The sequence below is a fragment of the Rhamphochromis sp. 'chilingali' genome (genome assembly GCF_963969265.1).
Source record: "Rhamphochromis sp. 'chilingali' genome assembly, chromosome: 2".
Classification (NCBI taxonomy): domain Eukaryota; kingdom Metazoa; phylum Chordata; class Actinopteri; order Cichliformes; family Cichlidae; genus Rhamphochromis; species Rhamphochromis sp. 'chilingali'.
The window spans coordinates 57501784-57515265 of record NC_137930.1 but is presented as its reverse complement, the minus strand read 5'-3'; the positions used below and the strand labels follow the sequence as shown (position 1 = coordinate 57515265).

General features: G+C 38.5%; 2 protein-coding genes across 2 annotated transcripts in view; one reads left to right on the top strand and one right to left on the bottom strand.

Moving 5' to 3' along the window:
- Nucleotides 1-2165: 2165 nt before the first annotated feature.
- On the top strand, nt 2166-10138 carry etfa (electron transfer flavoprotein subunit alpha). The gene is made up of 12 exons (XM_080868859.1): nt 2166-2306; nt 4306-4455; nt 4978-5059; nt 5410-5492; nt 5715-5814; nt 5966-6076; nt 6227-6328; nt 6459-6527; nt 6619-6701; nt 7712-7777; nt 8655-8735; nt 9879-10138. Exons 1-12 carry the CDS (start codon nt 2268-2270, stop codon nt 9912-9914), a joined length of 1002 nt encoding a protein of 333 aa, XP_080724985.1. The 5' UTR covers nt 2166-2267; the 3' UTR covers nt 9915-10138.
- A 383-nt stretch (nt 10139-10521) lies between these two features.
- The window catches only part of tmem266 (transmembrane protein 266), a 28373-nt gene continuing 25412 nt past the window's right edge, over nt 10522-13482 (bottom strand). The window contains exons 10-11 of the mRNA XM_080868847.1: nt 12027-12089; nt 10522-11947 (exon numbers count right to left, since the gene is read on the bottom strand). Of these exons, the coding sequence (XP_080724973.1) occupies nt 11310-11947; nt 12027-12089 (701 nt within the window). The 3' untranslated portion in view covers nt 10522-11309. The remainder of the gene's footprint in view (nt 11948-12026; nt 12090-13482) is intronic.

Here is a 13482-nt window from a genome sequence, read left to right as displayed (position 1 = left end):
ATTTTTTTGTTAGTATTCCTTGCCTTGAAAATGTACACACGGGCCTTATCTCCTCTACTCTTATGTGATTATAATTTTTGCTTCTGCTGTGAGATTTTTGCTATTAAAGCTAGCAGGACGCGTTTAAAGTGATATTGATCTGAAGGTTTAATGAAAACGCAGCCTTAAAGCTAATTCTTCTTTTGCTTCTTTTTCTTCCTATTTGGTTAAACTAGCTGTTTTATGCAAATATCATATAAGGTGGTTTTTCCAACCCTGTCTTCAAGCTGTCATAGTAAGTAATGCTCACATCAGCAGGGAGCCCTCTACTGGATGAAATATAGATCAGCTGAATATCAATCAGCTGGAGAAGTGAAACATAAATCTTGATCGTTGCTTTGGACAGCTCTTGAAGTTTTGCTCTAGTGGAAAAGAAGTCCTATAATAGCAATCTGCAAGGTGTCCTTTATATGTATACCTCAGGTTGAAGGTAGTTCATATCCACCATCCGCCCTAATCAAGCAGCCCTGTGCTTGGTGTGTTTTTTTTAAACTGTTATTTTATTCATATGGTGATTCTAGCATGCAATTGCTTGTAAGGTGTTCTTGGGTATCTTGAGTTGCACCTATAAATTCAAATAAGAAAAAAAACGAAGTATTTTTTTTCTTTTTTAAACGTCGATCAGCTGCAAAATCAAAACTAACAGAAAATAATGTTGCAGGCCTGATCCGTGAGGCATGGACAAAGAAACCTTCGGGGAGGTCTTGCATGGTGAGTCCTGCAGTTCAGTGTGTGGCTTCTTTGAGTTTGGTTGGACCTGTTACGGGTTGTGATAAGGGGCGTTTCCAGGGTTTTATCAGTTGGGTGGCACTGGACCAAGAACAAGTCAAGGGGTGCACAGGAAATAGGTATACTGGACACGATTTTGTCATGTGTCTTATAGGTTTATTAAATAAAAATAGGTTCAAATACAAGTTTTTGTTGGAAAATGTTTTGCAAGTGGGGGGGAAATGAAAAAAAAAAAGAACTGATGATTTTAATGACTTACATATTGCTGGGTTGCAGTTTATCAGTAACACAGTAAGTGATCATTTACTTAATATAAGTAGAATGGAATACAAATATTTGCATGAAAAATAAAGTAGAGAAGAATGAGAAAGCAACATAACTCATGTACATTAGAACTGGACTTTAGGAAAGTACTTAAGTAAATGTGCTAGTCACATTTCTTTGGATCCCATCAGTGGTCGCATCCAGTGGTATTGGCCATTATAAGATTTAAAGTACGATTTAAAATTTAAAGTATTTAAAGTTTAAGGACACTGGTGATCATTTCTCTCATAGGGATATGGGGATTTCTCTAGTCTGGTCAGTCCCGTGGGCTTTCTTATGCCCCTGGAGGTTTTCTTCTAGAGAAGTATGCTGGAGAAGGCCATCTACTGGCATTGAGCAGTTACATTAAGTCACGTTGTAACTCACCAACAAGTTACACTGAGAGTTCAGGTTGGTGTTACATATAACCTGTAACATTTGTCTTAATGTCAGGACCCAGTATAGCCCAACAGAGGATTACACTGTAAGAAATTATGATTATTCAAAGTAGTTTAAAAAAATATTACAAAATTTATTTTTTTTAAAGGAACAATGTAGTTTGACATAGTTCCATCGCATAGTATGGAACTGATGTACGCTGAGTTTATAGATATTGGTAATTTCATGTTGCAAGTACTTTTTAGTGTTGTAGCTAATTTGTGTTTAAAAAATAAAGTAAGGGGAGAAAAACTTTCTTTCACTTTCTTTCACTTCTCAAACTGCACACAAAAGAAGCTTTTCAAAGAATCAAGTGTGAGTATATCTCGGTAATATTTGATAATATTTATTCAAAATGTATTCTTTCTTTCTGTTTCGAAATTTATTCTATTATTCTTTATTTTTTGTTATTTTGCGTTTTCTCTACGCAGCACTTGCATATATAAGGAAGTAGCGGAGGCTCTCCAATCAGAGTTAAATGTGCTCCTGCTTGATTTGAAGAGGAAAACAAATATTAACTTAATACAAAAGACCCGGAAAACAAAACATAAAAAGAAAGCTTCTTTTTATTTATTTATTTTGGTGTTAAACTTTACAGAGAGAGAGAGAGGGAGAGGGGGAGGAGCAAGAGCGTTGGCCGGAAGTTGCGGTTCTTGATCGAAGCTATCTCGCGAGAATTCCTCGCCGACGTCAGATGACCTTTGGCACAGTTTTGTGTCTGCAGGACTGGAAGGGAGCTGTAGCTTTCGGGGTCCAAGATGAACAGAGCTCTTAACAAATCAAATCTGAAACATTTGGTAAGAATAACGCTAACACTAACTTACAGTGAGGCATTGCATTAATTGGTTAAATCAGTTTTTAACAGTAAACGCTGGTTTCTTTGCAGCAGCTACTAGCTTGCTTTATGACTTAGCTACACATTACCCGGGTCATTGTCGTTTCCAGACGCAAGTGTGCTACAAGGAATTTAAACATGTGGCAGTATTAGTTAACATAATGCGACAATAAATCTGCATACTATCTCTACTTTGTGAAATAGCTTAAAAAGGAGTTAATATTGTTGGAACGAAAGCTAGTTAGTGCTAGCCTGGCTAGCCTTATGCTTATGAAACGGTTACGAAACTGCCACTTGCAGGTGTTACCAAAGAGTCAAAATTAAAAATACCTATGTCTGGTGAGATGTGTAGGCAATAAGTGGGAGGAAAAATGTAGTTTCCTTATGTATTTTGTATTTTGGGATTCTCCCTGTTATCCAATCAGTTTTTGTTTAACCCCCCTCCCCTTCCCCTTTACATGCCCTACCATAGTTAATGAGAATTTGGAAGGGTTACTTAGAAATATCTTAATTATTTTACTCATTATGTCAAAAATAACTAGCTTGATCTAGCTTCACAGGCCAGTATCTGCCAGATTAAACCACCTATATCACCTTGAAACTGCATAGGTCCAACCTGCACCGAATAGAATAACATCGAATAGAATTCAACTTTATGGTCATTGCACATGTCACAAGTACAAGGCAACGAAATGCAGTTTGCGTCCATCCAGAAGTGCTTTAGCCGTGATATAGATATATTACAAAATATATATTAGCAATAATATAAGTATATAGATATATTACAGAAATGGGTCTGTTATAGGTATGAGGGTACAAAAATGGTTCTATTATGGGTATGTTACAATGTACACGGTATGAAGGTATGTTATGAATATGCTATAACTATAAGTATGTAGAGGCTGTAGTGGGTATACATTGCCGTAAAGTAAAAGAATTGAGGAAGTGTTTTTTTTAGCATTTATTGATTGCACGGTATTTATAAAGTTTTGCAAATGTTTTGTGTTATTTTTCATGCGTATGCTATAGATTCATTATTAAAAATTCTTTGGATCTGACACAAATCCTCTAAAATACATCAAACCTGATAAAAACTTGAACTCATAGTAGATTACGCCATGAAGACAGACAGCACTTATAGGTAGGTTTATGAAACTCAAATCTGTCATTTAATTTAGGTGGAAACTATAATTTTCTGTCCTGTGTAACCTTTGCGAGTGCTCTATTGTGCATTGTGCATATAATGTTTTTCACAGGAAAAAGATATTTACACTGTTCTGTGGGAAGCCCTGGTTGAGTTGACATGACCTGTCCTTTTTCTCCATTTGCTGGTCTTTATCTGAATGACCTTTGCGTCACATGGCTGGTTAACTGTGTCAAGTTATGTCCAGATGAGGCTTGCAGCATCCTGTTTTACTTTGACTGAGTGAGATGCAGCCGTTTTAGAGGTTGCACTGAAAATTGTTTGCCCTCTATCCGGACATTATGCGTGCACCTTCCCATAGCATTTATTTCTAAAGATGATCTCAGACTCTGTGTCAAAATATTTCATGCACAACCATTTATTCTAAATAATGCATGTATAAACACAGGTAAAGCATTAGGTAAAAATTATTATGTAGGACATTTGCCAGTTATACAACTTTACTGCTCACTCTTGAACACATGACATTGGTCAGTTGATACTTATGACATTGGATTGTGTGGTAGAAATGAAGATAAGGTGAATTCAGCTTTTCTGCTCAACACTACTCCAGGATGATTGTGCTGTGATGATTATGGTGTCTGTGGTCAATTTTAGGTAGCAATATCTATCTTTTTTTTTTTCAAATGAAAATCAAATTTGATAAGAATACAGAAATCATATGTTACCAAGCATGTATTTTATTTTTAATCTCTTTAGGCAGCAGAACCAATAAAACAGTGATATATTATCTCATTTTGACTGATTGTGTTTTCAGACTGGTCTCCTGCAGAGGTTTCAAAGCACCTTGGTCATTGCAGAGCACAACAATGAAAAATTAACTCCTATTACCCTCAATGCCATTACGGCTGCTACTAAAGTGGGAGGAGAGGTGTCCTGTCTGGTTGCTGGAACAAACTGTGCAAAGGTAGGTAAAGCTTTTGATGTGCAGAGTATGTGTGTGCGTGCATGTAAATGGAATAACTAAAATGACGACAGATTGTGTTGCCATTACGGAGCAAACGTGACGTAAATATTAGTTAAACCGATGACAAACTTGTTAAGGGTGCAATAAAAGTGGCTGATAGCAGGAAATCTGGTTCTGACCAGAGTGGTGGGGTGCTGATAAAGTTACAGACTCACTCCTGCTGCCACAGGCACAGTAGGACAGGCTTTATTCAGCACTTCTTCCAGCTCTCCAGAGCTAAAATTGATTGGGTTTAATGTAAAAGTACAATCATGGAGCGCTTAGATGGAGACTAAATTCAGCTTCCCTTCCCCCTTTATTAAACAACAAAGTAAAACAAAACGCAACAAAGGCAGGCATGGATCACCTCTGCTATTGTTGGTGTGTTTGTGCTTCGCTATTGGAGTAGGATGTTGTAATGTGTATTTTGCTGCACACGAAGATATGCACAAAGAAAGCTGGATGTCGTTTCTGTGTTTTCAGGTTGCAGAGGAAATCAGCAAAGTGAAAGGTGTGAAGAAGGTCCTGGTGGCCCAACATGATTCTTACAAAGGTGGCCTACCAGGTATTGTTGGCGCTTCTTTTTTAAATATTTGCCAGTCTCTGAGTGATGTGGTAATTAACTTGCACAGAGAGTAATAATGTATTTAATTAACCGCTCATATGGTTAAGAGATTAAGAACAGGTGTCACAGCATTCGTAGTATGCCATCTGCCTGATGTTGTTTCTGCTATCGGACTATTTATTATTGAGTGATTTGTATATATTGTGCTATTTCCTAAATCTGTAACATATTGTATTGTTAAACAGTCTAGTCTGTTTCTGTTAATGTTACTGTATTGGAGCAACTGTAACCCACACAATTTCCTTACGTATTAATAAAGTATGCTGATTCTGATTTGTTTGTTTTATTAGAGGAGTTGACTCCACTTATCCTGCAGACACAAAAGCAGTTCAACTTCACTCACATCTGTGCTGGTGCCTCAGCTTTTGGAAAGGTAAATCACAGTAGACAAATGATGCTCGTATAACTTGTATTTCTGTATTTTATTACTATTTAATTTTTTTGTCTAGTCACTAAATGAACTAATATTCTATTGTGTATATTTAATTGAAATCAGAAGCTCTTACTTGATGTTATTTTGTGAAAATCCTGCTGTGAACAAAATGCCAAGCAACATCTCTGTGAACTATACTGTGGCTGCCTTCCTCTTTTGTAGAACCTGCTTCCCAGAGTGGCTGCCAAGTTGGACGTCGCCCCAGTTTCAGATATTATTGAAGTCAAATCTTCAGATACTTTTGTTAGGACCATCTATGCAGGTAATCTTTTGTAAGCATGTTGTGATATAGAGATCTAGCATTCTCATTGAGTTACAGATTTGTAGAACTGCATCAGTTTGACTTTCGCTTTTATAATGGAAGTCAGCTTTTTTGTAATGTAGTCATCTAATTAAATGTTGGGATTAAACAGGAAATGCCCTCAGCACTGTGAAATGCAACGAGCCGATCAAGGTCTTCAGCATCAGAGGGACTTGCTTTGAAGCCGCTCCAACAGAGGGAGGGGGTGCTGCATCAGAAGAAGGTGTAGTAGCTTACAGATTTATCCTGAACACGCTTAGAAACTAGGTGAAATTTTGGATGATGTTCAACAGCACCTTATTTGTTTTTATGTTTGAAATTTGTTTGTTTGTTTGTTTGTTTTTTTATTGTTACTGGTTTGTCTGATCTGCAGTGTCTGCTTCCTCTCCGGTTGGAATTTCTGAGTGGCTGAAACAGAGTCTGACAAAGAGTGACCGTCCAGAGCTGACAAGTGCTAAAGTTGTGGTGTCAGGAGGTGTGCAAAAACTGTTGAAGTTTGAATTTGGCAAAATATTTGTTTGTAACATAGACTTGCTATTGTATAGTTTAACAATGTGCACAGTAGACTAATGGTTCCTCCTTTCCTTTCTTTTTTCCTCCCTCAGGTAGGGGCTTGAAGAGTGGAGAAAACTTCAAGTTGCTTTATGACCTTGCAGACAAAATGAATGCTGCAGGTATTCTATTCTGGGAAAGTTTGGGTCATTTATCACTTTGCTTGGTTGCTTTTTTTGGCCCCATTTTAATTGCAAAGTGTTCTTTTTCTAGTTGGTGCATCCAGAGCTGCAGTGGATGCTGGCTACGTCCCTAACGACATGCAGGTTGGACAGACTGGCAAAATTGTAGCACCGGTAGGTTAACAAAACAAACTACTTTTGATTGGTTATAGTGAAAATTAAGGTTTAAAAGGGGACAAAGTCTGTGTAAGTTTGCTTTTGACTGATGCCTGTTAGCCTTCATGTAGCAAATCACTATGATTGTGATGGCTGCTATTCCTTTTTTTTCTTTTTTAATAAAAAGGTTAACTTCCCATTATGTGATTCTGTCAGGTTACCCCAGCTGTGATTACCCACACATTAGGCCTCACAAAATATACATGATAGCACATTTCAGGCGCCTAAATGATTTAGCTGATCCATTAAAATGGAGTGCAGTGGATGTCTGGTCAGAGCCCCAGACCAGTCCAGACTGTCCAAATTAGATTTTTTTTTAATGTTATGACAAGCGTTTTGAATTTGGCTTAGTTAATTAAATACAGTCTAAATCTGGTTAGTTTATTCACCCCACCAATCTAAGAATGTTTAGTGATAAACAGTACAAAACATGTCTGTCTAGAGATTTGTATGTATATCTTAATTTTCTTATCTGACTAATTGGAATCAGTTAGAGCTGTGTGTGAAAAGGGCTCTGGCTGACTGACATAAAAGTCATTATTGTGTTATTAAGATATTAAAAAAAAAAAAAAACTCCATTTGGAATGACAAACTAATTAAAAAAAATATGCTGTTTGCTTTGTGGAAATGGAAACCTGCAGTTTATGTGATATATATATATATATATATATTCTTTTTCATCGACTGGTTGAACGTAGTCAGTCACGTTTGTAGAATGATGTTCTTATCATCTGAAATTTCCAAGTGCAACAATAACCCTGAACTAAAATATTCATATGGTATTAAAATGGTTGGGAGCGTTCTTCCAAGGAAGGTTCAGGAGATGTAGTAATGGCCGACCCTTTCCAGGCTCATCTAGACACTATGCAGCCAGAGTCCACGGCCTAGCCTTGAGCTTAAACTTCAGATCCTAAGCATGTAACACATGTAACATTTGCCTGGTTGTATTGTGCTTTTCATGTTCACAGGAGTTGTACATTGCTGTTGGTATCTCAGGAGCCATCCAGCACCTGGCAGGAATGAAGGATAGCAAGGTAAAGTCACTGGAGCGGTGTGTGCTCCATTTTCTATTTTTCTGATTTTCTTCTCTTAACTTTGTTAGTTTGTAATAAACAGAATGGAAAGTTTCACTTCTAATATTAATTTTTTTTTAAAAAATAATAAAGTTGCACTTGGTGTTCTCTGGTGACTTAACATTATGATCCAAAAACATGTTTACCTGGTATGGTTACGCTCAAAATACCCACTGAGATGATTTTGATCTTTGCTGTGGGTTTTAATTGTTTTTGTCTTGTTTATATCATGAATCTTTTATGTTAGCAGTGGGAGGAAAAATTCAATACATCTCAAATGCATAAATAGAATGATATTTTGCTTGGCGATGTTGGATCGATACAGGGACATCAAATATTGATATTTTAATAAATAAATTAAAATACTACGAACAACAGGCCTCATCTCGCCTGATAGACGGCATCCTTTCTGCAAACATTTGGAGTCTGATTTGGAGTGACTGCAGTCGCTCCCAGAGAGAATGCTGAACGTCTGCAAATAGTTATCATCTAATTTATAAATGCAGACAGATTGATTCTGACTGATGGTAACATGTTGGCAGTCTCTTTCAATGGGCATCGCTCGACGGGACTCTGCACAACTGGCTACCAGCTTGTTTGTATTTTGGTTGTATTCTTGTGGAACATGAAGAAAAAAAGAAGGAAAACGAATTGCAAGAATTGCAAAACGTTCAAAATTGTGTCAGGAGTGAAGCATCATATTAAAGTCTGCCCGTTCACAACTTTGTTTTTTAAACAATCCGTTTTCTGTGTCCATTGTGAAAACTAAAGTAAAATCTAAAGAAACATAAATGTAACATTTTGGTTGTTTTTGTCTCTTTTTTTTCCCCCACTTCAGACTATTGTTGCTATCAACAAGGACCCTGAAGCTCCTATTTTCCAGGTGGCTGACTACGGTTTGGTAGCCGATCTTTTCAAAGTAAGCCTCTGGGATTGATATGGCTATAATGATGTCACTATGATCCCACATTAGGAAGCAACCAAGCAATGCCTGGATTTACTTTGTATGTTTCTCGAGTCGTGAGTGATAGCCAGAATATAACATTTGCTCTCTCCTGGATAAATTTTGCATGATGCTTTATTCCACCTAATGGAAATGTGCAACCGTTGAATTATTAAATTCTTGAATTAATCTGAGGAGAGTGCAAGCTATAACTCTCCTGATATCAGAAGATATAAAAACAGATCAATAGCTTACAGAAGTTGGCTTCAGTGTGGTTTTAAAGCCTCTGCTTGCCAGGCCTCTTATATGCTCAGTTGCGTTCAGGTGTCTAGCTGATACTTTGGGATGGCGAGCCAGGTGTACTAGCATGACTCAGTGGAGTCCAGTGCTGCCTGCAAAAGTCTGTTTTCATTTGTGTCCTGGTGATCATGTTTTATTTAGGTCCTCAGTAGTGCCTGAGCAGCCCAGGTGTCCTGACCAACTCTGTAGCAGTGATTAGTAATAATAGCTTGTGGCAGCAGAGTTGCGACCTACCGGGCAATGAGATCATCTTACATGTGATCGTTCCACAGATAACTGATTAAAATGGATAGGCTTTCTACTACTGCCTCCAAATGGTGAATTGATACCCAGCTGGGTAGTGTAGTGGTAAGACTACACACCTTCGGAGTGGGAGTCACAAGTTTGATTCCCACCCGGTATCCAGTAAGGGTCCTGCCTATGCTAGAAACCAAGCCCTGGAATGTCTGCAGCCTGTCCGCAGTTCGGACACACGATTTTCACTACATGTTGTACTCTGATTCTGATGTGAAAGTTGCTCAGCTCACCAGAACAACAATTTTAATAGCCTCGCACTTATATTTAGCAGTTAAAAGAGGCCTTAGAATCTGTTTTTTCTAAACTGTACAGACTACATTATCAGGGTTGTTATTTATTTTTTAGGCCAGAAGTCTTTCTGAATTCATCATTGAATGTTTCAGTATCTGCAGCCTGGTGTACTATTGATAAATTTCCGAGTACCAACATGCAGCTGAGAAATGTAATGCAATGCATTTGTTGAACAGTGCTAGTGCGAAATAGTGGACCAACACTAAATGTCTTCACTGTTTTTCTTTTAAGGCTGTTCCTGAGATGACTGAAGCTCTCAGCAAGTGAAGAGAGACAAACTCCCACCAGAATCTGAGAACGACCAGTCTCCACCTTAAGAAATATTTAAAGCTGCGAGTCCTGCTTGCAGAGAATTTCATCATCTTCTCTCCGTTACTCTCAGCAAATACATTGTACTTACCTTTTGGCTGGAGGTTTCCTTTTTTTGCTTACGGTAGCACATGTGTTATTTGTATGTAACTTTCTGGGACATTAAAGGAGATCTTTGGAAATTCTCAGCCCTGTGATTCCTTCTAAGATGTAGCTCTTCGTGCTGACTTAGAGGTTATGTGACTAATGACATGCTCTTAGAAAGTTTATTTAATTGACACTAATGACTTGTTTTATTAACTTGCCATGTTTTTGACTTTATTGGGTTCTTTTTGCAATGATGTCTTTCCATGATCAAGATAGAAAGTGCCTGTTGACAGAACAATAAACAGACTTTGCAATATGGTGGCAAATCTGAGAGGTTCATGCTATTCTGTCCTCGTCAGCATTTTATTCTAGCTTTCGAGTCCCTCGCTGTTTTTGAGCTGCGACTAGATGACCAAACCCAATCTGAAATATTTACACAACTTCCAAACATTAAAGTAATACAAAGAAAAAAAGATGGACCTGAATTGTGTGAAATATGTCATGTGTAGGTAGGTTTTCAGTTAGCTTGTCGAGTGATGGTCATGCCATAGTTTGCAAAATCTCAGACATTGACTCAGCTGGGTTTGGTCGGTTTCCAGTCATGGCATCTGGATAAAAACTCAACACGAATCATCCATCAATCAAAAGGATTCTGCACTCTCTTCACTCACAGAATTTAGATTAAAAATGTTAACGCAAATATAGAAACGGATTAGAAAGAAGATCCAATGGTACCCTGCAGCAGTCCATCAAAGAGGACTTTTCTTTATGAGTTTGGAGATTCTAGACTGACAAAACGGCTCATATACATATTACACTCAGAAAGAAACTTTCACTTTATATCTCAAATCAGTCCCTACGCCATTATCTCCACATCTACAAAGTGTATCAGAGGAACTAAGCCCTCAGCACCATCCTCTCACTGGTTTCATTTCCTAGAAATCAGACTTTAATGTATCAAAAGTGATTTTCAGTTTTGGACAAAAGCCCCGTTGCTGGTTTCTTTTAGTAAAAGTGTTTTTATGAGTCTCAATTCCTGATAAGTGTTGCCTGATAACAAGTCTGCTTCCCTCTCTCATCCATGCCCTTTGTTTGTGCTGCTCCCACGGGTTCATCCTCTCAGCTCCAGTAGTACAAAGAGGATGTCAGACATACAGTTTATGTGCCAGTGACTCCCAGCAGCGAAGTTTGGGAATTTAGTAGAGCAATAATTTTTGTGGCTGAAATAAAGAGCGAGTCCTGTGAAGTTATACATTTTACAGGCTCTTATGTCTCTGATAGACGGTTGATTTGAGTATCTACTGGCCCCATCATCCTATACTTCTCCTCTAGGAGAGGCTCGTTACCCTGCAGATGGATGACTGTCTTGGAGTTGAGTCCGACTCGGCTCTCCTGGTTCCTCTTGTTGTAGATGTTGACCCTGTGTTCCAGCTCGGGGCTGGTTTTCGTGGAACCTGTTGGGCTGGGTGGTTTCAGGTTGACGGGGTCGAGGCCCTTTTGTGTGAGACACGAGTCCTCAGACAGAGAAGAGAGCAACTCCTGCACCACAGCGCTGGGGCTCCTTCTCGGCTGAGTGCCCAGAGCCAGAGGGCTGCTGTAGGGCGGAGGGTAGCAACGTTGGTCGCTGTAGTCTGTGGACGTGGAGGCCTCGCGCACCGTGGAGCTGCAATCCATGGTGGAGCCAAGTGTGTGGCTGCTGATGCTGTGCTGACGGGTGCTGAAGCTGGCACGGGACACTGTGGTTGTGGAGGCTTCGCTGACCGAGCTGCCTGTGCGCTGCAAACGGCTGGACGGCACCGCTTCGGCGCTTACCAAAGAGGGCGGTAGCTGACTCGGGTTGTTAGGCAGGTGCACATCTATGGCTGCTGTTGTAATGACTCGCGCTGGGTCTGGGATCCCTGTGTCTACAAAATAAGACAATGTGTAAGAGCCTGAAATATTGTGGTGCCACTTTGATTGAAGAAAGAGTCTGCTGAAGCTTACCACTGCTTGGCTCACTGTAGTACTGGCTGATATAGTTGTTCATGTCATCTTGACCATGATGATCTAAAAAGACAAAAGAGGAAAAATGGAATTCAGAGTGAACGTGGAAGCTGATCTGTAGTCCAAACTAAAAGCATGGACTACAGATTATTTGTTTGTTCATTCAATGTTAATTTGCAATTGATCACAATGCCTAAAAATTTTACATCATCATAGAATTTTATTATTACAGATCTGTCATTCAATATTTTCTTCATCTTCTTTTCAATTTCCAAAAATCATGAATATAGTTTTCTTGACATTAAGGGACAATTTATTAACATCAAGCTACATCATAAGAATTTCAACTACTTTGAAATTGCATAATTGAAATTGTGTATGACTGGTGACTTGGAATACAATAAAATCTAGACACTCACTAACCAATAATTTATTGAGTCCAACTGTTCAGCTTCTGGTAAACGCAAATATCTAATCAGCGAATCACATGACAGCAACTCACATTATTTAAGCATGTGGAAACAAGACGAACTGCATAGTAGACACAAACTGTTCACACACTAAAAAATATAGAAATTTCTCTGGCAGATAATGAAAAAGCTGGAACCTTTCTCTATTTTAATTGTTATTGCTCATCTAGTACTTAATGTAGTGTAGTATGAATGGCAGTGGGGGAGGTCTTTATCAGTAGGAAAAAGTGTAAAACTTAAATACAGTTAAAAGCCCAAAATCTATGCCCTCCTTCACATTTTCAAAACATGTTCACTGGGGCCGGATTGGAGTCTTTGCTGGGCCGATTATGGCCCCCGGGCCTTATGTTTGACACCAGTGCTTTAATTTAAATGAAAATAAACTCTTTCAAGTACTTGTTTTATGTGACAAAACAGTCCAAATTGAAAAGGTGATCATCTTACAATCACATAAAACATACATCAGGAAAATGATTTTATTACAAAATATGAATTTAGCAAATGTTTTATACTTTTTGGTTGAAATATTATTACCACTGAACAACTAATCAGTAATTACTATTAATATATTAGCTTACAAATTATTTCAGCTCAATGGTAATGAACACTTTTGGTGTGTGGAAATGTTTCACAGATAGTAAATGAGTCAAACAGTTTCTCTTAAGTGCTTTCCAAGGTCCCAAAGGACCATCACCAGATGATCAATACCACATGAGTATATGAGGTTCAGGCCCAGTTAAAAGGTTGTCTGAGTAGAAACACTGTGGCTCAGATGTATGATAGATCGCACTGTGATTTATAGCTTTGATAAAGGAAAAGCCTCAGTGTTTGGAGCCCTGACATCACCTGTACTGACAGTGCTTTGTTGCTTTTAAGTCCTGTAAGTTATGACCTGTCACTGTGTGAAAGGTTTATAGTCCATCTATGTGCGGCACCAGAATTTTGATGTGGACTCTGAGCTGAACGTTTTTGAAAACAGGACACTG

Excerpts from the sequence above, each read along its gene's own strand:
- etfa (XM_080868859.1), top strand. The coding sequence starts at position 2,268 with ATGAACAGAGCTCTTAACAAATCAAATCTGAAACATTTG. Across the intron at positions 5,060-5,409 it reads TTACAAAGGTGGCCTACCAG|AGGAGTTGACTCCACTTATC; the intron begins GTATTGTTGGCG and ends TTGTTTTATTAG. Across the intron at positions 6,329-6,458 it reads TAAAGTTGTGGTGTCAGGAG|GTAGGGGCTTGAAGAGTGGA; the intron begins GTGTGCAAAAAC and ends TTCCTCCCTCAG.